This window comes from Capra hircus, chromosome 16 (genome assembly GCF_001704415.2).
Source record: "Capra hircus breed San Clemente chromosome 16, ASM170441v1, whole genome shotgun sequence".
Lineage (NCBI taxonomy): Eukaryota > Metazoa > Chordata > Mammalia > Artiodactyla > Bovidae > Capra > Capra hircus.
In genome coordinates, this window is record NC_030823.1 from 35,711,828 (window position 1) to 35,738,230 (window position 26,403).

General features: G+C 40.3%; 1 protein-coding gene across 1 annotated transcript in view; it reads right to left on the bottom strand.

The window, feature by feature from the left end:
- Positions 1–26,403, bottom strand: part of F5 (coagulation factor V) — a 75,009-nt gene that overhangs the window by 18,844 nt on the left and 29,762 nt on the right. The window contains exons 6-16 of the mRNA XM_018060286.1: positions 25,431–25,652; positions 24,038–24,203; positions 19,308–19,485; positions 17,063–17,162; positions 14,891–15,102; positions 14,180–14,330; positions 12,030–12,242; positions 8,105–10,589; positions 4,257–4,419; positions 3,283–3,519; positions 2,211–2,421 (exon numbers count right to left, since the gene is read on the bottom strand). Coding sequence (XP_017915775.1) covers positions 2,211–2,421; positions 3,283–3,519; positions 4,257–4,419; positions 8,105–10,589; positions 12,030–12,242; positions 14,180–14,330; positions 14,891–15,102; positions 17,063–17,162; positions 19,308–19,485; positions 24,038–24,203; positions 25,431–25,652 — 4,338 coding nt within the window. The remainder of the gene's footprint in view (positions 1–2,210; positions 2,422–3,282; positions 3,520–4,256; positions 4,420–8,104; positions 10,590–12,029; positions 12,243–14,179; positions 14,331–14,890; positions 15,103–17,062; positions 17,163–19,307; positions 19,486–24,037; positions 24,204–25,430; positions 25,653–26,403) is intronic.

Sequence of the window (26,403 nt, forward strand, 5' to 3'; positions counted from 1 at the left end):
GTGAAGTCTAGTCTTCAGAGAAAAGAAGGTAAGTAAGGGGATATGCAGTGTATCACCCTAAGGCCTCTGAAATTCAGAAAGAGTTCCAGGCAAAGTTAGGAAGCTGCACTTTATCTCTGTTGGACCCACCAACCTTAGAGATTCATGTTTATCCTCTCATTTGTCTGCGTGCTCCTCTGCCCCTTTCCCAGCTGGGATGTCCAGGGTTCTCAGACTTTATCAACTCTCCCCTCACTGAAGGGTGTATGTTTTTAAGCATCTGATAAACCTGGTCATCTTAAAAAAGAATGCATATAAAATTTTAATGATAAAGCTTAGGGCCACCTTGCACTTAATTGGGACTGAAGTGAGGGAAGTTTTGCTGGTGGTGATAGCTGTTGTTGTTTATTCTTCTAAAGTTAAAGGAACTATTGTGGAATTTCAGGAACCAAGCAAATGAATTTTTGGAGGGAGAAGAGTTGAGATCATTTTGGCCCCCTTAAAATTATATCAGGTATGAGAGCACCTGTCTACATCCTCATGACATCAGCCTCACCTCCTCATCTTAGTGACTAGATCTCCTAAAAATAAAGGTTATCTCCAGCAGTTATTAGGTCAAACCATTACATTAGGATAGAGAAGAAAAGATGCTCAAAGTATCAAGTGCTCAATAAACATTTGCTGAATTTAGCTGAGTGATAGAGTTCATTCATTCGTTTATTAATTCAGCACATAGTTACTTAGTGCATACTGCAGAGGCCAGGCATAGGTGGTCTGCTTATCAAATACCCTGATAAGTTCGACAGTAGAAGATTACCAAATTACAGCAATTTAGATGACATTACATTTAAAACTAAAATTAAACAGGATGCATTTTAGTCTTTCCTTGAATAATCAGGAAGCAGGGCCTCGAGGGTACTCAGCAAGTAAAGGACATAACCACAAGACAGCCTGCCTGCTTCTGCAGTCTGTGCTTTCCCACTGGGTTGAGAGGTTTTCAGAGGAAATGCTTCCTACCTTGAGACCAAGCACCTTGGGCTGAAAGGCCTAGAGATGGTAGGAGAAGAGAAAAGAAAGCTCTGCCTGGAGTCTCTTGGTCAGCTCTCAATCGACTCTATTCTAGACTGCATAATAGAATTTTTTACACTTGTGTGACAAGCAGAGTCCAGAGGGTGGGGTTTTGGAGCAGATTGTAAATCATATTGTTTTCTTACAGGTGAGATCAGATTGAATTCTACAATTGTAGAAGTTTAATTAGGAAAAATAAGCTAAAAAGGGGTAGCCTAAGTAGGTAAATGGAGTGGGAGAGGGAGCATAGACCAGCTTAGCCTTGATAACTGGCTGGGAGAGGTGGCAGTGAATTGAATATTGCTTATAATGTCTTTTTTTTTTTTAATTCTTGAAGCAATAGCAACTTTCTTCTTTACTATTACATTGAATAACTGACCCATCACCCAAAGCACAGGACCTTCCTGATCAGAAATCTCATAGCAATCACCTCTATTCATCAAACTCTGAAAACAGGATCTTCATTTGTTTTCTAATTCCTAAATTCTTTAGAAATTTAGGATTTCTAAATCCTAATTACTTAGGATATCGTTGTTCACCATATCCTAAATTCTGCCTTTCCCTAAAACTGTAATTCCACTGCCAATTTACTGACTAAATTCCCAAATGGATTTCAGAGTAAATATACTTTTCCCTCTTTTCCCACCCAAATGCTGTCTTGGCACTCTTCCTCCATTACCTGGCTACCTAGTTTCCTAAATCGCTTTCTTCTCATATTCTTTGAGTTCCACCTGTGAACTGCTGAGAGTTACAAATATGACAGCCATTCTTATTTTGGAAGTATGTGTGGGCGATCACTTCTACATAAATAATTGATCCCTTAGAGATCAAGAAACAGATTTATTAACTGTTTAATTGCAGAACAATACTAATTCCTTTCCCGTCTATGTTACCAGCTGAAGCCCAGTGACTTCTGTTGTTTGGTTTGGGTTTGTTTTACAGCAGCGTTGTGTGCTATCTTTCAGATTTTGTCTGCTCTCTTTCACCTACACTGCCACCTGGCAGGTGACATCAGCCTCGTAGACATTTAAGGATCTGGTTTTAGTTAGAGCTCCTGTTTCCACAGAAGCATCTTATATCTGATTTTGAGAAGACCTGTGGGCAGGAATCACTGTCACCCAGTAAATTGGTTCAGAGATGAGATCAAAGTCAGAGGAAAATACCATGAAACTCATGGGAGTTTTTGACTTCAGAGGATGCGTGTCTCCAAGACCTTGTGGGCTTCTTGTCATAATACCAGCTCTTCTTTTCATCAAAGACCATAAAAAGTAGGACAAATTCTCTCATGTCCACAGGCATGTTGGTCTCCTTATGAAGTGTCCCTTTCCGGCAGATCAGAAGAGGCCCTATCAAGCCTGAATGGATATCTTTTTCCTGGAAGACAGTAAGAGCAGACAGCACACATTCACGGTTTCTCACGATTTTCTTTGCTCTTCTGACAATCACCTTCTCAGAGGCTCTGGAAGATTATAAATGAATTATAGCTTAATAAACCTGGATATTTATTGTCTTCATTCTGTGCTCATATTGCCTTCCTCTGATTAATCCCTTATTTCAACATGGTAGTAATGATAACTATGGTGACGATAATGATAGGGATACTATTATAAATACTATTTATTGAGTATCTGTTAGGTTAAATATTTTCCCTGTAGTATCTTATTTAATTCTGACAACAATCCTATATGGTAAAAAATAAATCCATTGATTGAACAAATATTACCAAGTGCCTACTCTACATGCTCTGTGCGGCTGCCTCCTTTTTAACTCTGGGAACAGTGGCTGAGAGAGATCAAGTAACTTTCCTAGGGCTACACAGTAAGTGATAGGACAGAAATTGAAATCTAAGTCTATGCTGTCTCTGCCACCATCAAAATGGAGGAATCTTGAATTTATAGTTCTTTCATTTAAAAACAAGAAAAAGCAGGAGATGGCTTTCTCAAGGAAAGCTTCTTCAAGGAAATTGCAGATAAACATCTTCCTCCGTAAAGCAGTCACTCTAACTGGGGCTAACCATTTAAGTAATCCTTCCTCCTTTCCACTGAACAAATGCTTCTCACTGTCTTCTGAAGATCTGCATGGTGAGTCCCTGGTTTTGGCAGCAGTTGACTGTGGACCCTGATCCTTACACATGCCTCATGTAAAGCAGGACAGATATTTACTAGGAAATCGTGACATTCCATTTGATGGACTCAACGTAGGGGAACGACAAAAATTTTCAGTGGCTATGCTTACTGGGTTCACTGCTGAGTAGTAGGCCCAAGCCCGACAGGCAGATCCAGGGTTTTCTGGCCCGGATCGTGTAGTGGCGTGCCATACATAGGTATAAGTGCTATTGGGCTGAATAGCATTGTCTTCCTTAAACCATTCAGGAGAGTCATCTTCATAAGTCTTTCCTTCTGATGATTTTTCATAGGAAAGCCCATGGGCATGAAGAGAATATGGTCTGGATGCTAAATTTTTAAAACGAACCTAAAAAGAAAGGGATGATTCACAAATGTATTTAAGCTTAATAAAGCCCAACCCCCCAGATGTCAGCATTATGGGCTAAACTGGATGGCTATTCAGTTGAATCTAAGATATATTGAATGCTTAGAATTGCAAAGTAATTTTTGTGTATTATTTAATCTAATTTTACAACCATCCAATGAGATAGGGCCCATGTAGTTTTCTCCAGAAACACCAAAACAGGTTTGTTTTTAGGCTCAAAGATTATCTACAAATGACATGATAAAGATAGGTGCTACAGATCTGAAAATGAATGAGGCTTTGGTTTTACTCACAATAAGATTTCAAGCTACTGGTGTAAAGAGATATGTACATGTGAATTCCAGTTAAAAATATGGAGACAAAAGGTACTGTAAACAAAGTATGGATGGGATTTGGTGGGAATGCCTGGGAGGAGCAATTCAGTTGAATGTTTAGGAGAGCTTGGGAGAATTAAAGAAAGTTTCTTCAGAGAGATGGAATTGGCCTATATAGAATGAACAGGAACTTGGCAGGGGAAGAAATAAAATTGTGAGATCATTTTTTTTCTTGAAGAGTGGAAAGTGAGTTGGTAAGCAGTCTTGAAAAGAAATGTAGTTATTTGTTAATTGTAGAAAATAAATAAGTCACCTATAGCTTTCTTGCCATTTCCATCTCTACAGCCCTCTGGTGCTTGTGGAAATTCCTCTGATGATCTTATCAATGCTCGAAAGATAACTTACTTGTATAACATCATCCACTTCAGCTCTAATGACTGGACCAAGTATGCCAAGATGTTCTTCATACTCCCCCTGAGGATCAAGTTTGGTAAAAGTGCTATCAAGGTACTTTCGGAAAACTACTTTCTTGTATACGGTGTCCTCTGGAACATCATCAGTGTCTTCACTGAAATGAAAGTAATAGCATTTGTTTAAAAGAACAAATTAAAGACCATTCAAAGAATTGAGGACATTCTCTGTTTCTGAACATAGCATCTAGTATAAACAAGATATTTGAAAATATTTAATGAACAAATGAATTAAAATATAAGTGACTAAAATCATAAGCCAGTAAATATCATTTAGCTCCCATCTCACATATTGTTTCTAAGCATATTCTCCTATGACCCTTTAGACTGGATCAAATCTCTCTCTAACACTCCCTAAATTTCTACAAAGTTACTGTAGTATATATAGTAAATCCCTGTAGTATTCTTATAGGGTTTCTAGAGTATATATAGTAAATTATATATTATTTATTTGTGAGATTATCTATTAAAATCTGACTCTACCATTAGAGTGAAAGCCCTGTGAGATCAGGGACTGTGCTTATCTTGCTTATAATTTTTATTTCCAGTGCCTAGCAAGGTACCTGGCTAATAGTAAGCAGATATTTATTTTATGTATTAATGAATAAGGCTTCCCAGGTGGCTCAGCAGTAAAGAATCTGCCTGCCAAAGCAGGAGAAGGGGCTGTATCCCTGGGTTGGGAGGATCCCCTGGAGGAGGAAATGGCAACCCACTCCAATATTCTTGCCTGGAAAATCCCATGGACAGAGGAGCTTGGTGGGCTACAGTCCATGGATGTCGCAAAGAGTCAAGCACAACTTAGTCACTAAACAACAACAACTCCAATTAATGAATGACAAATATAATCAGATATCAACATAGCAGATTTTAATTTTAAAAGTAGAGAAAGTCATGCAATGGAATAGTGCCAGGGTTTGGGACAGGCAGATGATAATGGTCAGTTGATTTAGAGGGTCACCTCTGTAAAGGCCACTGGATGGGTAGGTGTTTTATATTCTGAAAGTAGCCACTCTCCCCACATTTGCTTTTGCTAGATCACATCATTCTGTATGTGGTTTACCAGCTCAGTCTGGGGCTAGAGCATATCAGATTTTCCTACTGAATATTAAATTTCCCTAGAGTCTGGGTGGTTTAGTCGCTAAGTTGTATTCAACTTTTGCGACCCCAGATAGAGGAGCTTGACAGGCTACAGTCCATGGGATTCTCCAGACAAAAATACTGGAATGGGTTGCCATTTCCTTCTCCAAGAATCTGGGAAACAGGCCAGAAGCTCACCCATGAATCTCATAGTATTTGTTATACAATACAAGCCATTATTAGAGAATCCCATTCTGCCTACTTTCTAGTCTTGCTATACTAGTAATCCCATGCTTCCAGACTCTAAGCATGGTATACAGTCCCCTAGAACATACATGAATGTGTGTGCTAAGTCGTTTCAGTCATGTCTGACTCTTTGTGACCTGATGGACTGTGGCTGGCCAGGCTTCTCTGTCCATGGGATTCTCCCAGGCGACACACATGAGGTTTTGAAGGAACTGGTTTCATGTCTTTACATTCTAGAAAACCTTACTCCCTCAGGAACTTGCTTAGCAATCCCCAGATAAACTACTTATTCTCATATAGTAAAGGGTGTTACAGTTAAATAGGAAGTCACGGGAGAAAGTCTCTTAAACTCAGAGTTTTAATATGGAAATGTCTGGCACCAGACGTTAACTGGCACCAGATTAATGAAATAATTTCTCTGAATCACACCATGTGTTGTGTTTGCTTACTCTAGTTGCATTCTGATTTTAATTTATTAGGGTAACAGCTAGCTTTTGTGAAAGCTATGAGCTATATTTAGACAGTATAAATATGGCCATCAGCTACCATGTCATCAGCTATACCCAAGAATTTGTAGTTGCTTTTTGTACCCCTTTCTCTTCTTTCTCTGTCTTGTCATCCCAGAATATAGTACCCAGTCCAATGTGGTTTTCCATAATTGAGAAAATTAAAATGAAAACTAACTTTAAAAAATGCATGTCAATCCATTAAAAACTCTCTGTTGTAAGTCAGTCCACTTAAAAAATTGCATCAACTTCTTCAACTCTATGGTTGAAAAGTGGCTAGAACCCTAAAATGTTAGAGCTGAAGCAGATCTTGGGACCTACTTTGTGTAACTGCTTGTTAAAAAGACTGCAAATATCCCAATCACCTAGGAGTGGCTTAAAACTTTTGAAGGTTTCTCACTGCTCTTGGAAAAACATTGAAATTCTTCCCAGGGCCCACAAAGCCTAGTAGTATCTTATCTCTGCAGAGCTAGCCAAACACTTTCTTAGCACACACCCTCATCTTGAGCTCCAGCTACAGAGGCCTTTAGTCTCAGGGCTTCCTCCTTCCCCAGGGCCTTCATCATGCTGTTTTCTCTGTCTAGAATGCTCTCCCCTCTCCACTTTCTGTTCATTTTCAGATCTCAACTCAAATGTCACGTTTTCAGTCAGACTTCCCACTTCTCATATCACCATTGATCACCTTTCCTTATTGGTCTTCATCATGGTTAATTTTTTTACACTTATTTATATGAGTGCTTGGTTCATATCTACCTGCCCAACTAGACACAAGTTCCATCAGAGCAGGAATCATTTGCGTTTATATTCTCTTTTACCGTCTCAGCACTTAGCACAATGCCTAGGAGAGAATAAGCCCTCATTAAGGAGTTATTGGACTTCCCAGGTGGCACTAATGGTAAAGAACCTGCTCGTCAATGTAGGAGACATAAGAGATGCAAGTTCAATTCCTGGGTCGGGGAGATCCCTTGGAGGAGAGCATGGCAACCCACTCCAGTATTCTTGCCTAGGGAATTCCATGGAGAGAGGAGCCTGGCAGGCTACAGTCCATGGGGTCATAAAGAATCAGACACGACTGAGCACACACACACACACAAAGAATTATTAACTGAGTGATGTTATAAACCAAGTTAAAATAAAAGTTCCAATCAAGATGAATCATAATCTAATGAATGGCTCAATCGAGGGCATAAACTTGCTTTTTGCTTCTAAGCTACTTTATACCCTTTACCTCTGCAACTGGAATCACATGGAATTTGACTTAATCTTCATCAAGATGGTATATACTTCATACTGATCAGTTAACAATTTAAAAATATTTTTGTTAAGTAATGGCAAAAGGAGATTTCTACATCACAAATTTAGATTTGAAGCCAACTTCAGTGAAATCATATTGATTATCCTATAGCTATTGATAAGTCGCTTCCCAGGTGGTGCTAGTGGTAAAGAATCTGCCTACCAAAACAGGAGACACAGAAGATGCAGTTTCAATCCCTAGGTGGGGGAAGATCCCTGGAGGAAGAATGGCAACCCACTCCAGTATTCTGCCTAGGAAATCCCATGAACAAAGAGCCTGGCAAGCTATAGTCCATGGGATCACAAAGAGTCAGACATGACTCAGCAACTAAACAACAACAACATCGATAGATTGGGCTCTGCACTGGAGCAAGAAGGAGTAGGAATATATTTGATGAGAAAAGAAAAGAGAGGAGGGTGCTGATTTAAGTACAGCATATCAAAGACTTCTCACAGAGATGGCTCTTGTGTTGTCCAGATGTCACCTGAAGTGGAAAAGCTTATCTTGACATTGACAATGGAAACAGTATAAGCCAAGTTGCACTGTATAGGGGAACTAAATTATACTTAGCACGATTTGTCCAAAATCATCTTCTTAGACTGTTGTAATTACTTTTTTTAGCATTAGTGGAAAAAATGAGAATATAAGAACTGGTCAAACCTTTGCGCAAATTTTGAATAATCCCAGGATATTTCTTCAGCTGCAATGTAATAATTTTTTCTGTTTCCATTGTTGCTGCGGAGGTACCATGCTGCAATGTTGTCAGGATTTCTGGAGGAGCTGATATCTGTCCTAAGATCAGTTTGGTAAGGGTCATTATAGGCTACAAATTCAAATTCACCATAGCCTTCTTCACTGCTCTCTTCCTTCTGCCCTGGAATAATTTCAATATAATCTCCATCATCTCTACTGAGGCCTACTACAACCAGTGGATTAAATTCTTCTGGTATAAAAGTGTTATTTAGTGTGGAGTCTGGTGGAGGAGATGGCATCTGACCAATATCTGCATAAAGGAAAGTCTGACCAAATTCTGGAAGAGACAATGACTGACTTGATTCAGAAGTGTGGGATGTCTGATCAAGATCTAGAGGAGGTGATGTCTGCTTGAGATCAAGCTGGCCAAGGTCTGGAGAGAGAGACTCCTGGCTGAGGTCTGGAGAAAGGGCTGTCCGGCCTAGGTCTGGAGAGAGAGACTCCTGGCTGAGGTCTGGAAGGTCTGGAGAGAGAGACTCCTGGCTGAGGTCTGGAAGGTCTGGAGAGAGAGACTCCTGGCTGAGGTCTGGAGAGAGGGCCGTCTGGCCAAGGTCTGGAGAGAGAGACTCCTGGCTGAGGTCTGGAGAGAGGGCCGTCTGGCCAAGGTCTGGAGAGAGAGACTCCTGGCTGAGGTCTGGAGAGAGGCCCGTCTGGCCAAGGTCTGGAGAGAGAGACTCCTGGCTGAGGCCTGGAGAGAGGTCTGTCTGGCCAAGGTCTGGAGAGAGAGACTCCTGGCTGAGGTCTGGAGAGAGGCCCATCTGGCCAAGGTCTGGAGAGAGAGACTCCTGGCCAAGGTCTGGGGTAGGGGCCATCTGGCCAAGGTCTGGGGAGATGGATGGTTGACTGAGGTCTAGAGAGGTAGCTGTCTGCCAGACTTCAAGTTCCAAGGAAGGGAAAATTTGACTCACATCAATAGGGATGGCCTTGTTTCTTAGGTCATAGTTGGGTATCTGGCTGGGCTGTGTGGGAGGAGATCTGTTACTGTGGGCTGTAGTAGAATGTGTTGGATCAGAGTCTTGAATAGGGAATGTTTGATAGTGTTCCTCTGGGCTCACTGTCGGATTAAGATCTGGAGGGGAGCTAGTCTGACTGGTGTCATTTGGTGAGGTCTGGTCATGATCAGGAAGTGAGGCTGCAAGGCTAAGATTCATAGAGGGGAATGTCTGATTGAGGTCTATGGAAAGAGATGTTTCATTGGACGCATGGAGTAACAATGAATGATTATGTCTTCTGTCTGAAAATGAGGCATTGACCTCTCCTCTCAGAGGGTGAAAACTCCTTGGAGATAGAGGAACATGGTATGCAGGCTTCTCTTCCTTTTTCTTTCTTCGTGTCCTAATTAATGGAAGGCCTTCCTTCAGTCTACTATTTCTTCTATCCTGTCTGTCTTGTAGAGGTTTACGTCTAGTTACCAAAAATGTTGGGTGGCCACTCTGCTTTCCATGACTGTTTTTGAAAGGGATGTTTTCTCCCCAAGTCCTTGAGGCATTCTGGGGGCTGTTTGGCAACTTATTAACAGTCTTGTTTTCATTAGCATCTTGGATTATTTCATAACTGCCTTTCTCAGAAACCAAATGCCATTCTCCATTCAGAATCTTAGATGGATCCTTTTGTTGTAAGAGTAACAGATCACTGGGAATGTCCTCCCAGAGCCCCATTCTGGAAGCAGAAGAGTTGTCTTGGCTTAAACGTGTCCTGGTTTTATGTGCTGGGGATTCTGTCTGGGAGAACCTGTGCTTTGCTGCTCGGCCTCTTCCTACCTGGAATCTTTGATGTTTGGCAGGTTTTTGATTTTTGAATCCTGTGCCAAATGGAAGTAGGCTTATCCCTGTGACATCTGAGAGTGGAAGATCTTCTCTATGGTCTTCAGAATAAGGGCTGGAATGCTCTGCCATGGGAGGGTTGAGAGTTGAGTTCTTATCTAAGCCAGCGTGTTCCAGCGCGGGACCAGCCGCAGGGGCTTCCAGGTGCAGAAGAGTTTTCAGAGGTTCTGCAAAGTTGTTGGCAATAAGCCTGCTAACATTTCTTGGGGAAGAAGAATTTGAACCAAGATATCTGTTGGCACTTGGAGGAATGAATTCAGAGTCTTTCTCCAGAGCTAGGGCGGTAAGATTGAGCTCATCTTTCTCCTGATTCAGTGATGAATTTCTGAATGACCTAAGACCTAGAATTGAAGCCAGTTCTTCCTGGTAATCAGAGTCAGCATCATTTTCATCTTTGATTTCTGAAGAATCATGCATTTTCCTTGTAGTCATGGCTGTAGATCCTGAAGGTTCATATATAATCTCATAGGAGTCATCATCATCATTCCGGATACACTTAGCATCCCTGAACCTCAGCCGTAGTTTTTTGCTTCTTGGATTGGAATTCATGGTGGTTAACATCCAAGTTCCTACAAAAGAGAAACAAACAGAATAGAGAACTCTGAGGACAGAAAAAGATATTTAAAACCCTATGGTCCATTGTAGCAGATAATTTCCTGTGAACTTTCATCAGGGATACTGTGGTCTGTGGACTGCAATTGGTCTGTGGACTGCAATTGATCTGTGAACTGCTGGTTACTGTTCCACAGTGACATAAGGAATGAAATCGAGAGGAAAGGGTATAGGAAACCTTTTTGTAATCTGACATTTCCATGACATCCAACCGTGTGATCAGCACATTGATCTCATTTGACAGAATATGGACCCAAAATATTGGTCGGTGCAGATTAGGGAGAAAAACTTTCAGCACAAATAGTTTGAGAGTCCCTGTTTTAGAATATATTCAAAAAGAGATGAATCAAGAATGAAATGTGCGTGTATGCTAAGTCACTTCAGTCGTGTCCGACTCTGTGTGATGCTATGGACTATAGCCTGCCAGGTTCCTCTGTCCATGGAACTCTCCAGGCAAGAATACTTGAGTGGGTTGCCATGCCCTTGGGGGATCTTCCCAACTCAGGGATCAAGCCCAGGTCTCTTATGTCTCCTGCATTGGCAGGCGAGTTCTTTACCACTGAGCCACCTGGGAAGCCCAAGAATGAAGTGGTCTTTGAATATCAAAGCTCTTGTGAGTTGCACATTTTGTTAGAGAGCTGAAGTTAGGTGAAAGATGATGAAATAAGAAACATCTTATTGTTTCTATTGTTTCCCAAGAAATAAGAAACATCTAGATATTTCTAAGGAATAAATAATTCAAGTGGATCCAGGACAATACTGAATCTCTTTGAAATGGTATGCGATTTCCTGGCAAACCTTCCATAGATATAACATGTTGATTGTCTACTGAGTCCTAGGCGTTTGGTGCATATTACAATGAATGTCAGAGCAACTCTGTAAAGTGTTATTATTCTGTTTTTCAGATTAATAAACTGAGGCTCAGTGAGGTGGAGTAACTTGTCCAAGGTTAAACAGATATCAAATGGCAGAGCAGGTTTTGAACCTGGATCTGATGAACTCCAAAGCCCATGACAGCTATCGTGAAGCCCACCTCTAAGGTACTATATTGGATTATTGCTAACCCTAGTGTGGGATGGCTGTCTTAAAAAGCTGAAAAAGGCATTTGGTAAAAGAAATGTGCTGTGGCTGAATGCTCACACTTTCTTCTGAAAGTGATGCCTGATCCTTTTATTGTTATTATCTTTGCTTCTCATTCAGCCCAGAGAAGGATAAATGAAATGCACATAAAGAACTGGACCCATTTGAGTAATCAATTCCCCCAACAGAAATCATGAATAGTATTGAAAGGAAAGCCCATCAGGAATCAGAGAGAGAAGCCCAGGAAGTGTGGTAGTCTGAAGAGCTGCAGCAGACCAGGCAGAGCAGAGGATCCCCTCTAAATATCCAAGTCTTACCAACATTATCCATTGTGACAGTCACGGACTCCCCCTGCATGGGGAAAAGGGTCAAGGTGTCCTCGTGCCTCTTTCCATAGATGAATGAGTGCCCAGTGAAGTGAATGGTCAAAAGGTCATTCTGGGTTCCCACACTGCAGAAGTGCCACTGGACGGTGTCATCAAAGCAGAACCCTAATGTGGGTATACTCTCAGGCACATAGCCATTAATAGCTGAAAGAGTGAAATCTGTTAAAACATCAGGCCTATACCAACAAAAGGGAATGTGGCTAATGATAACCCAATGATACTCTGGTTGTGTCTTAGTGATTATATGGGATAAGCTTTACCAGATTGAACATCAAACACAGACTTTTCAAATGAGAACTTATTCTTTAAAGTTAGCTAAGGGAGAAGGGTCAGGATAAAAACAAAGCCTTTCATTCACATTGATTTATTCATTCATTTGTTAAGTGTATATTTTATACTCTAGGTCTGCTTTCAAAGATATTCTGAGGGTCAACTTAGAATATTATCTAGAGTAATTTTACCTGGAGAAAAAGCATAATATAAGAAAGTCAAATTCTTGAAGCATTAGTTATTGAATACAAGTAATTATCCCTAAAAACGAAGACTGTTTAGCATATTTTGCAGTTTTTATTGCTCCATCTTAGCATTTATATAATCTCTAGTTTGCACTCAGCTATCAAGTTCAGACATTTTCATCCTCTTTCAATGGGATACATTTTTAGGCAGTATCAGTATTTACATATATACTAAGCATGTTAATAAAATCACAGATGATTTCTGTGAGGGCAGGGTCTATGTCTGCCAGGGTTACCACTATAACCCTCATCCTAGTATAATTCATGGCACTAAGTGAGTACTTAAATACTTATCACATAGCTGACCTAATATGTTTTTACTTTGTACCTGATTCTGGAAGCTTTTCTAAATGGTCTATAGCTGCACTAATATGGTAGCCACTAGCCACTCGTGACTATTGGGCACTTGAAATATGGATAATCTGGATTGAGACGTGCTGTGAGTATAAAATACGCACTGGATTTCCAAGACTTAGCAAGAAATAAAGTAAATCTCTTTAATTTTCATATTGATTATATGTTTAAATGATAATATTTGCAATATATTAAATAAAATGTATTACTAAAACAAACATCACCTTTCTCTCTTTAATGTTAACATGTCTACTAGAAAATTTTAAATTGTATTTATGGCTCATATATAATTTCAAATGGACAGCACTGGTCTAGAACTATGACAGGTTTGCTGCCAAAATGAAATTAAGCTAAAAAAGCTGAGGCTGACTCCCTGTTCAGAGTTATTTTCCTGGTAACTGCCAGTTCTAATAATCGTCAAATGTCAGTCATCTGAAATTCTATGAACAGATTGTGGAGAAATTGTCCTCCTTTCTGTGATTACTTATGAGAGAAAATGAGTTCAGTGACTCCCAGCTCTGAGGAAAGGGACCCTGGCCCTTGTGGAGAAGTTTGCTTCCAGCTGGCTCAGTGAAATTTCTCCCAGACTTCCCATAGCAGTGGCTTTGAGCACGGACTTTAAAATTACAGAAAAGCCTGCTGAATCTTGACTCAGATTATTCTTTCTGTTCTGTGCTTCTTGCTGCTCACTTCAAACCTCTTCACGGATTGGCTTTCTAAGACTCTTGGCTCCCTGTTTGCATTTTGCTTAGTTTGATTTGACAGTCTAGCTTTAGATCATTTCCCTTGTTTCTGCCCTGGGCATAAAGACTGTTCACCTTGCCCCCAGTCTAAAATCCTCAGACACCTCTGACCAAGGCCTCGTCCCTCACCCACCCCCACCCTTCACCCTGTTCTTCCCAGCTCAGAGCATGTGTTCATGCACATGTGCTCATGCACCCACAGACACACATGCACAGACACACACACACACACACACACACACACACACATTTGAAGCAAGAAACCAACAGGGTGTCGAAGGATAACAAGCATTGACCTCCTGCTATAAAAAGATTTCTTTATCACCCAGTAATTTCATCACCAAATTCCTGGACTGGAAGTGAGACTAAGAGGTGAGTGGATTCTAATTCACACCTCTGCCTCTTGATACAGTCACACTTCAGCCATGGGAATAAAAAACTGATGGACAAAAAGAGTGCTCCGACTTACTACTCATGATGTTTGACTCATAAAACTTGGGGTCATCACGTTTCACCTTCTCAGGATTTTCACAAAACTTGTAGATGTTGTCTTCAATGTACCAGCTCTTGTTCTCATCAAACACAGCAAACACAGCCTGCTGCTCAATGTCTGCTGCCCTCTGGAGGATAAAAGTGCGGTGTTCAGTGATTAGCATCCTAGTCTATGGATTCCCTACAATACTGAGTTCTCAGAAACCAAAAGTACACAGGTCTCGGGGCCCGTGGAGCCACAAATTCAGACATCTGTGGGCCCATTGTGAACAAAGCCCTGTGAGAGTCACTTTTACCAGGCGATGTCTCACTGAGCCCCGAAACAGCTCTGCAAAAATTTTTGGAAGGAATAACACGGTTTTGATGAAAGGAAAAAATAAAGAGAAACTAAGTGACTTGCTTATCATGTAGCCAGTATGGACAGATCTGGAATTTGAAACAAACAAAAAGTACTGTTATAGCACTGTAGACTTGTCTTCTCCAGTAGAGTCCATATAAGACTTACCTAAGAAATAAATAAGCCAATAAAGTAACTAAAGGAATAAGCCTTGTTATATTCACGCTAAAGAGGGACTACTAAATATTCTCTGTTCTTCAGAAGCAAAAGCCCCGTTATTTAACAAGGAGAACTACTCTATTCCCATCAGAAGTTCTCAATTTCTGAAAGGTTACTTCAGAGACAAAGTACCTGTATGCCTCGTTTATCCAAGGATCTGCTCTTACAAATTAGAAGAAGCCCTATCAGTCCAGAAGCAAGGTCCCTTGTGACGTCCACATTACTGTAGTATGGTCTTGTTAAGCACTGAGCATCGTTTTCTGTGGGTTCATCAGATTCTAGGATGTTCCACTTATAAGTGTAGGTTTCCCCTGGTTGAACTGCTCTGATCATGGTGTTGCTGCCTAAAAGAAAATACATTCAAAATTAGTTTTGATTATTCAAAATTATTTCATGGAAAAAATAAATAAGTAGAAAATGAATGAGTAATTTAAAATAATTGAGCTCTGAATAGAATCAGTGTTGAGAAAGGGATATACTCTTTATATTAAGCTCCATTTGATAGAATTCTGAATTGTTGTTGCTGTTTAGTCTCTAAGTCATATGCGACTCTTTTATGACCCTAGGCCCACCAGGCTCTTCCGACCATGGGATTTTCCAGGCAACAATACTGGAGTGGGTTGCCATTTCCTCCTCCAGTGGATTTTCCTGACACAGGGATTGAACCTGTGTCTCCTGAGGCTCCTGCATTGGCAGGCACATTCTTTACCACTGAGCCTCCTGGGAGATGTCCAGAACTCAGGGTCAGTCAGTTCAGTCAGTTCAGTCGCTCAGTCATGTCCGGCTCTTTGCGACCCCATGAATCGCAGCACGCCAGGCCTCCCTGTCCATCACCAATTCCTGGAGTTCACCCAAACTCATGTGCATCGAGTCGGTGATGCCATCCAGCCATCTCATCCTCTGTCGTCCCCTTCTCCTCCTGCCCCCAATCCCTCCCAGCATCAGGGTCTTTTCCAATGAGTCAACTCTTCACATGAGGTGGCCAAAGTATTGGAGTTTCAGCATCAGTCCTTCCAACGAATACCCAGGACTGATCTCCTTTAGGATGGACTGGTTGGATCTCCTTTAGGATGGACTGGTTGGATCTCCTTGCAGTCCAAAGGACTCTCAAGAGTCTTCTCCAACACCACAGTTCAAAAGCATCAATTCTTCAGCTCTCAGCTTTCTTTACAGTCCAACTCTCACATCCATATATGCCCACTGGAAAAACCTGACTAGATGGACCTTTGTGAACAAAGTAACGTATCTGCTTTTGAATACGCTATCTAGGTTGGTCATAACTTTCCTTCCAAGGAGTAAGCGTCTTTTAATTTCATGGCTGCAATCACCATCTGCAGTGATTTTGGAGCCCCCCCAAAATAAAGTCTGACACTGTTTCCACTGTTTCCCCATCTAATTCCATGAAATGATGGGACCAGATGCCATGATCTTCGTTTTCTGAATGTGGAGCTTTAAGCCAACTTTTTCACTCTCCTCTTTCACTTTCATCAAGAGGCTTTTTAGTTCCTCTTCACTTTCTGCCATAAGGGTGGTGTCATCTGCATATCTGAGGTTATTGATATTTCTCCTGGCAATCTTGATTCCAGCTTGTGCTTCTTCCAGCCCAACATTTCTCATGATGTATTCTGCATAGAAGTTCAATAAGCAGGGTGACACTATACAGCCTTGAAGTACTCCTTTTCCTATTTGGAACCAGTCTGTTGTTCCATGTCCAGTTCTAACTGTTGCTTCCTGACCTGCATATAGGTTTCTCAAGAGGCAGATCAGGTGATCTGGTATTCCCATCTCTTTCAGAATTTTCCACATTTTATTCTGGATAGCTTGTAGCTATTAGATATTGGTTCACTTGAGGCTGCTTATTACACTAACAAAGGACACCATACTTTATAGTCATCAGAATAAACAAAATCCCTGAAGTGAGCAGTGTTTGGTTATGTTTCTGAGGATACCCCTACATGTATACTGGGGCTTCCCAGGCAGCACTAGGGGTAAAGAACCTGCCTGTCAATGCAGGGGACACAGGAGATGCGGGTTCCATCCCTGGGTTGGGAAGATCCCCTGAAGGAGGGCATGAAAACCCACTCCAGTATTTTTGCCTAGAGAATCCCATGAACAGAGGAGCCTGGCAGGCTATAGTCATTAGGGTCACAAAGAGTCTCAGACACTGAAGCGCCTTAGCACACACACTACATGTGTACTATCTGATGGTACAAGTTATACTAACAGGCAAGAAGGATAGTAGGACTAAATATGACAGTCTCTCAGAGGTCAGTATTTCATTCAGTAGACGTGAAAGATTCACACCTGAGGTTGAGGAAGCGTTGACTTCATCATCATAAGGAGAGAAGGTCACACCGTGAGGGTAAATGCTGTAGGCGCGGCTGGCCATATTTTTGAACACGATCTACAAAATTAATTCAAATCCATTATTTCAGGATTTAGGGTCAATCATGAGAATAGACAATGCTAGCTTTGCATATTTACTTGTGGGATGGTGCGTATGTGTGTGTGTGTCTTTATGTGAATGCAAACTAATAACTGTGTATGTGAGGGGCAACCTCTCCCCATCACCTGACAGATGCATTTGAGAGAGCTCCACTTACATAGTAAGGTGGAAAACGGAAAGAGAAGTCTGACCTTTGGAGTAGCGTTTTCCTCACGGTACATCACCCTCTCCAAGTTGAGCCCCATCTCCCTTCCCTGTCCTTTTGGCTTGGACCACATCTGCCTTTGAATCTGCTCCTTCCCTTCTCCAGTCTGCCAGATCTCCCAAACCCGTGTCCTTGATGCCATCTTCTTCTTTCTTTAATACTTGTTTATTATTTACATGGCTGCACCAGCTCTTAGATGGGGCCTATAGGATCTTCAGTCTTCTAGGCATACAGAGTCTTATAACTGCAGCATTCAAACTCTTAGTTGTGGCACATGGATTCTAGTTCCCTGACCAGGGATCGAACCCGGGTCCCCTGCACTGGAAGTGCTGTGTCGTAGCTACTGGACTACCAGGGAAGTCCCTCAAAAAACATCTTCTTGATGGGGCATAGCAAATAGCCAGATCTTGAATTTCCAATGAGGCATCTTTATACTTTCTAAGAGCACCTAAAAGGGATCAGAAATGAGGGAAGGAAGAGAGAAACAGAGAAAGGTGGCTTTCTGCCCTTTGGTTATTATTATTTTTTTAATGAACAGAATTGGCTTTGTCTGCAGATATGGCTCAGATGGTAAAGCATCTCTCTACAATGTGGGAGACCTGGGTTCAATCCCTGGGTCGGGAAGATGCCCTGGAGAAGGAAATGGCAACCCACTCCAGTACTATTGCCTGGAAAATCCCATGGACAGAGGAGCCTGGTAGGCTACAGTCCATGGTGTCACAAAGAGTCAGACACGACTGAGCGACTTCACTCATCCTCTTAGTTCATTTCCATGAAGAGATGAAGGAAGCAGCTTCATCACACAGGAGTCCTAATTAGCCTCCTTAATCTGAAAAAACAATGTTAATCTTATCTTCTACTTGGTTGCTTGCCAAAGCATTTGGGTCATCCTTAATCTGCAGATTATATTCATCCTAGAATCTAGCCAAAGATTGCAACTTTTAATTCTCTGCTGTCTAGTTCTTACCAAAAGATAAGATGATGACATGATACAACATGTAAAGAAATCAGCCTGAGGAACACTCAGTGTTCCTGACATACCAAAATTTACGTTCATCAGAGACCAATCATCAGAGAACTACATGCTTAGACCACATTGATGAATTGTTTTCATTCAATTTGGTTATGTTCTCAGCTATAATGAGAAACATTTTTAAAAGCTATGCAACTTTTAGGAAGTGGAAGAAGATGGCCGAGGAATAAGCAGGGAGATCACCTGTCCCCCCAACAAATACATCAAAAACTCATGAAAATATGGAACAACTCCTACAAAGTAACCTCTAAATGATAGCAGAAGACCCCAAGGCCTCCAAAAAGAAATCAAACCAATATTGTAAAGAATCATCAATCAATTAAAAACAAATATAATTAAATAAAAAGCTATGCAGCTTTTAAATTTATCATACCAGTTGTAGATGGGTCAAGGATTCCATCTGCCACATCACACAGCATGCTCTTTTTAAGCATCCATAGGATAACTTTCTCTAAGTCTCAATAACAGGGGAAATTGTACTTCTTTTATGACTACTGTGAATCTTGCCTGACCTATTTACCTGTTTATTTTGGCTGCTAGAAAGCCTAGGACAAAATTTGCAGATATTGTAGGAGCATATGGTATGTGTTTCATCATACTTATCCTTGGCTTTATTTTCTTTGTCCCCACATTATCCTTCACCTCAGTTACATTGGCTCCTTGGTTTATTCCTTTATAATCTGATCGACTATTTTAGATGATTTGTATTATGAGATAGGCTACAATAAACGCAAATATGAAAAAGAATTAAAACCACATTTGAATTAAAAATTACATGGACACGTTAAAAAAATAAATAACCAGTACTTATCATCTGTTTTTCACTATTCAAGTTCTTCCATGGTTCTGTATTTCTGTGACTTACTTTCAGTGTGTCTCTGACCTGGGCTCTGATAATAGGGCCCAAGATCCCATCTCCTTCACTACTGGGATCCTCCAGGCGTTTGGTGAAGGAGTCATCTTGGTACTGTTTGTAGACAACCTTCTTATAATGTTTTCCAATTCGGTTTGAGAAATTATCCAAATGCAGAGATCTGTATTTTCTTAAAATGAAATAAAGTTCAAAAGATTAAACAGTTTTCTCAAGTAGAGACCCCAATAGGATGGGAGACACCCTTATGTTTAGAAGTTCTGCTCTTGAATTAGATAAAATGCTAGTTTTCTTGGCGGGGGTGGGGGTGGGGGTGGGGGTGGGGGAGGGTGGGGGGGTGGGGGAGGGTGGGGGGGTGGGGCAGGGAGGGAAACCTTAGTGTGATTTGCAAAGTCCTGATAGCTTCTCTCTAGTTGGAAAACTGGAAACCTCTTATCTGTCTCCTCCACCATTGATAAAGTCATAATCTTGGTTAGAAGCAGCTACTTACATCTTCCTATCTCTCCAGTTTCTAGAGTAGCTATCTCTGAAAGGTCTACTTGGATGAAAGGATAAGATACACTATGAATTTTTCTTAGGTATCACTTAATTTATAGTATCCTGCTGGCTTTCCTACGGGCTCGCATGGTGGCTAAGAATTTCAGTGGTAAAGAATCTGCCTGCCAATGAAGGGGATGTGGATTTGATGCCTGGGTTGGGAAGATCCCCTGGAGAGAAATGGCAACCCACTCCAGTATTCTTATCTGGAAAATTCCACAGTCAGAGGAGCCTGGAGGGCTACAGTCCATAGGGTTGCAAAAGACTCAGACACAACTTAGTGACTAAAACAACAAGCAATTGGCTTTCCAGGTATTTCTCCATCTCTAAAAGAACACATTCCCACTCTGGGAAGCTTCTCCTGTCTTTATTAAACATAGTTCTGTACTGTTGGGCTATCCCTTCTACCATCCACCCAATCCTGGTGCCAACTGAAAACCAACTGCCTTCACCTGTCTTCTGTAGCTACTGCAATAAATGATTTAGGGGAGGTAACATGAACTACTTTCCCCCTTGGTCCTTTTTATTGCCTTTGTTTGTAAAGGCAGATTTCCATAATAGAGTTTATCCATTTTATGGATTTATTCTATACAACATTTTCTAAATACTTATCTGCATTCATTTCAAGTAAATAATTCCAGAGCATCTTTATGCAAATATGACTTGCAGATATAACTATTCTTATCCTCTCATGCCTCTAACAAAAGGGAGCTATTTGCATATTCTGTACCATACCTTGAATTTTTTGTTGCATTTTCCAGCTTTATTGAAATATAACTGACAAATGTATGTATCTGAGATTTACAACATAATGATTTGTATATGAGTATATGAGATTATCACAATCAAGCTAATAACCACTTCTATCACCTCACCTAGTTGCTTATTTTTTTAATTTTGATAACACTTAAGATCTACTGTCTTAACAAATTTCAAGAATATTATACAATGTTATTAACTATGGTGTTACTAACTATAGTTAATATATTATGCTCTATATTAGGTCTCCAGAGCTCATTCATTTTAAAACTGAAAATTGGTATGCTTTGATCAACTTCTCCCATTCCCTCTCCCCTCTCAGCCCCTGGCAACCACCACTATACTCTCTGCTTCCATGAGTTCAACTTTAGATTCTGCATACGTCATTCTGTGTCTGGAGTATTTCACTTAGCCTAATGTCCTGCAGGTTCATCCATATTATTGCACATGGCAGGATTTCCTTCTTTTTTAAGGCTGAATAATATTCAATTATTACACAGATAATTGTAACATACATACACATCTATATCTCCACTGATAGGCACTTAGGTTGTTTCCACGTTTAAGCTGCCATGATTAGCACTGCAGTGGACATGGGAGTACAGGCATCTCTTTGATAGTATATACATTTCCTTTGGATATATACCCAGAAGTGAGATTGCAGGATCATACAGTAAATCTATTTTTAATTTTTTGAGGAAGTTCCTTACTATTTTCCACAAGTAAAAGTGTTAGTCACTCCGTTGTGTCTGACTCTTTACAGCCCCATGGGCTTCCAGGTTCTTCTGTCCATGGGGATTCTCCAGGCAAGAATACTGGAGTGGGTTGCCATTCTCTTCTCCAGGGGATCTTCTTGACCCAGGGATTGAACCTAGCTCTCCTGCATTACAGGCAGTTTCTTTACCGTCTGAGCCACCAGGGAAGCCTGTTTTCCATAAAGGCTGCACCAATTTATATTTTCATCAACAGTATACAAGGATTCCTTTTCTCTGTACCCTCGTCAACACTTGTTACCTCTTTTGCGTGCTAGTCATCCTCACAGGTGTGAGGTGATGTCTCATCAAGGATATGATTTTTCCCTGATGATTCGTGATGCTGGACACCTTTTCATATACCTATTGGCCATTTGTATGTTTTCTGTAGGGAAAATGTCAGTTTAAGTACTTTGCCCATTTTTTAATCAGGCTATTTTCATTTGTTTATTTTGCCATTGAATTACATGAGTTCCTTGTATAGTGTGGAAAAACCTGAATAAGCTTTTTGGCCAACCCAGTATTTTGGCTATTAACCTGTTATCAGATACATGGTTTGCTGAGATTTTCTCCCATTCTGTTGGTTACCTTTTCATTTTGTTGTTTCTTTTGCAGAAGCTTTTCGGTTTGATGTAGCTCCGCTTGTTTATTTTTGTTTTTGTTACCTGTGCTTCTGGTGTCGTAGCCAAAAACATCATTGCTGAGACCACTGTCAAAGAGCTTCTTTGTTTTGTTTTCTTCCAGGAGTTTTATGGTTTCAGATATTACATTTAAGTTTTTAATTTATTTTTACTTAGCTTTTGTATATGTTATATGTAATAAGCTAAGGGTCTAATTTTATTCTTTTGCATGTGAATATCCAGTTTTCCCAGCATCATTTATTGAAGAGACTATCCTTTCCCCATTGTGTATGTTTAGTGCCCTTGTCAAAGATTAATTGACTATACATGCATATATTTATTCTGAGTCCTTGCTTCTGTTCATTTGGTCCATGTGTCTGTTTTTATGACTTTATTTTTCTGTTTGATAACTATAGCTTTGTGATATAGTTTGAAATCAGGAGGTGTGATCATAGTTTATGGTAATTTCAATGTGGTACTGAATTCAGTTTACTAATATTTTGATAACTTGGCATTTATGTTCATCAAGGATATTGGCCTGTAATTTTTTTCTTATAAAGTCCTTATCTAGCTTTGGTATAAGAGTAATGCTGGCCTTGTAAAATAAGTTTGGAAATGTTCCCTACTCTTTAATATTTGGAAAGAGTTTGAGGATTCATGTATGATATACTTGTGAAGCCATCTGGCTCTGGGCTTCTTTTATTTCAAGGTTTTTGATTACTGATTCGATCTTCTTACTTGTTGATCTGTTCAGGTTTTCTGTTTCTTTTTGATTCAGTCTTGGTAGAGTGCATGTTTCTAGGATCATTTTCCCTTTCTGCTACTGATCCCATTTGTTGGCATATATTGTTTGTAGTAGTCTCTTGTGTTCCTTTGTATTTCTGTGGTATCCCCTTGTTGGGGGATACAAGTAGGGGAATCTGCTCTTCTACCATCTTGTTCCCTCGACTTATTAATTTAAAAATATCTCTTGGAGAACTTTTTGTATTAGTAGAGAGAAAATGTTTGCATCCTTTTTAAAACAGATACCTAGTATTCCATTGTGTGAATACACTCATACATTCCTATTGAGGGACATTATAGGCTGTTTCAGGCCTTCCCTGGTAGCTCAGATGGTAAAGAATCTGCCTGCAATGCAGGAGACCCAGGTTCAATCTCTGGGTCTGGAAGATTCCCTGGAGGAGGAAATGGATACCCACTCCAGTATTCTTGCCTGGGAAATCCCATGGAAGGAGGATCTTGGTGGGCTACAGTCCATGGGGTCACAAAGAGTCAGACACGACTGAGCAACTTTCACTTTCATAGGTTGTTTCCAAGCCTTTGCTACTACTGACAGTGCAGCTGTGAACATCCTGTACATACTTCATTTCATCTGTAAGCAACTATATGAATCTGTATAGTAAATTCCCAGAGTGGGATTGCTGGGTCAAAAGATATATGCATTTGTAATTTTAATACATACTGCCAAATTATCTTCTAGAATGGTTTTCCAGTTCACTCTTTCACCAGTAATACATGATAGAGCTTGTTTCTGACAGTCTTGCTACTAGGTTATTTCATCTGAACTTGTGAGTCTGATGCTAGGTGAAAGACAATATTCCACAGAAGTTTATTAATAATTTGCATATCTCTCTTGAGTGAGCTTGAGTGTTTTTCAAGTGTTTAAGAGCTATTAGAATTTCTAATTTTCTTAATCCAGCTCTCCCATTTCCTAATCTCTAAAATAAATACGAGCTGTTTCTAATTGTGGAGTTAAAGCTCTTAGACAGGTTTACTACACTGCTTGACAATAGGAAGCATTCAACAAGTGGTAGCTGCTATTATTGTTGTTGTTGTTCCTATTACTATAGTTATTATAGTTATTATCATGCTGAGTTCTCTTGGTGAGTATGGAGTAATTTCAGTTTGACTTGAAAATGAAATCCAATACACGTATTTCCTTGAAAGCTGTCAACTCATGACATTTCACCCTATGGATCAAGGACCCTATGAGTCTAGGACACTATAGACCATGTCATGAACATTTGCACAGTAGTAAGAACCCCTCCAAACTCACTTGTCCATGCTTGCTGGTATTATAGGTGCATAGTCCCAAATGACTTCCTCTGCAGCGATGAAGTATTCCCACCTCTTAATGTGCCGCCTCTGGTCTCGAGTTAGTTTCCTAGGATTTCTGGTTTTCTTTGCACAGTTTTTAATGTCTATGAAAGCCTGCATTCCAGCTGAGTTAGAACGTAAGGAAAATGGAAGAATTTGAGAGAAGAAATAAAGGCTGATAGAAATGCAAATCTTTGAAATAAATTTGTGGAAGTTTTCAATAATAACAGTGAATATAGTACTTAGAAAACTTTTGAACATTTTGGTTTGAAACTGTTTTAGTACAGTGAGGAAAGCAAGAATAAAAAGCAAAGGAAAGAGAGAGAATGAGTTAGGGGGAAAAAACTGGAAAGGTTTTCTTTCTACTTCTCAAGGGAGAAAAATTTTGTGTAATTTCCAGACTCTTATTATTATTATTATTTTTACTTTACAATATTGTATTGGTTTTGCCATACATCTTAAAACTTCATGACTTAGATCTTATCAATTTCTCACTTTTCCTATCATCTGTAAAATTAAGATAATATTAATACTAATATATACTGTATGAAATTGTAAAAAGACAAAAGTACCTAAACTCAGTAATGTTAGTTTTATTATTTCATTGTTATTTGGGACTCTATCTTCCAGGAATATTGTGACAATTCATTACTTCAAATATAATTTTGACCACTCAGTTTGAACAAAAACTGAAATGATCCCAGAAGTGTCTCTTTTTTGTATGTCTTGCTTTTATACACATTATTTTGGAAACACAATGATTTCCTATAGTGATATTTACTTTTATATACAGGAACCTTTCTCCTAACAGTTTTAAAGCAACAATGTGCAATAGAGCATTCTTTTGTTTACCTGATAGCATATAACAACCTAAGTTGATTTTTTTTCCCACCAGAATTCACTGATGTCCTTTAAAATCTTCAGCTGGTTAGATTCTGCTTTGTGCTCATCTTGTTATGAAAGACAATGTTTTCATGTTAAAACTTTTGCACTATCCATAACTTGGTCTTTCTGTAAATTTACAGAAGTTTGGCTGGAATACCCCAAGAAAGAATATCTGCACGTATGTTTCTGTTTCCTTCCTCTTTTCTCCTTTCAAGGAAGTAGAGATCTTGTTGGCTTTTGCATCATTTTAAAAAATCTTTGTCAATTTTTCTACTTCCTCCATCCCCAACTAACAAGTTATATGTCTAAGAGCAAAGTATCTAAATTTTGTTTTGGAGGACCAAGAAATGTTATGTCTGGAGCGTGGGCAGCTTGTAAGGAGAAAGAAGAATGAGAGAGTTAGTGCCTAGGTAGGAAGAAAGAAGGATCCTGCATTCATAAGCAAGACTTGTGGAAGAATTTCTTGCCTTGAAAATGTTTGGGGATGAGAGAAGCTATGGTCCACCTTCCCTCAGGGCTCACGGTCATGTTCGCAGTTGTGGACGTGGCGCTGACGAGAGTGATGGCTGAGATCTTACGACGGTTCTGCTCCAGGACCTGACCATTGAAATGGATGGAGAACAGTTCTGGCCCAGAGCTCATTCCAATCAGATGCCAACTGATGTGGTCATGGGCACAGACTGTTATATCTGAGGGAGAGATGGGGGCCGATACAGGTCATCAGCAGTCTGTGATCAAAGAATTCACTCACCAGATACATTTTGAGCATCTGCTTTGCATCAGGCCTTATGCAAGATTCTGGGGGTATAAACACTCCCACTACGGTACCTTCCCTAGAAAAGCAGACATCTGAGTCACGAGCAAACAAGCAGTCCCAACTCACTGCAGTAAGTGGTACTAAGAGCCCAGAGATGGGGGATGTTAGCTCAGAAACACAGGGACTGCTAAGATCCAAAGAGAGAGGCAAGTAGGTGACCAACACTTCCGGTTTACCAAGGACAGAGGGATTCCCAGAATACAGAACTTTCAATTTTAGAATTGAGAAAGTCCTGGGCAAGCTTGAGTAGTTGGTCACTCTACAACCAACCTGGGCTCAGCTGGAGTTGCCAGAGCCTCCAATAGGGCTGAGTTTAAGGGCCAAACCTCCAATAGGGCTGAGTTTAGGGGTCAAGTTTAAGTGAAGATACTTTAAGGAGTTTATACTGTTTCTTTGGGCTTCCAAAGTGGTGCTTAGTAGTGGTAAAGAACCTGCCTGCCAATGCAGGAGACATAAGGGATGGAAGTTTGATCCCTGGGTTGGGAAGATCCCCTGGAGCAGGGCACAGCAACCCATTCCAGTATTCTTGCCTGGAAAATCCCATGGACAGAGGAGCCATGGGGTCACAAAGAGTCAGACACGACTGAAGTGACTTAGCAAGCATGCACTGTTTCTTTACCCAC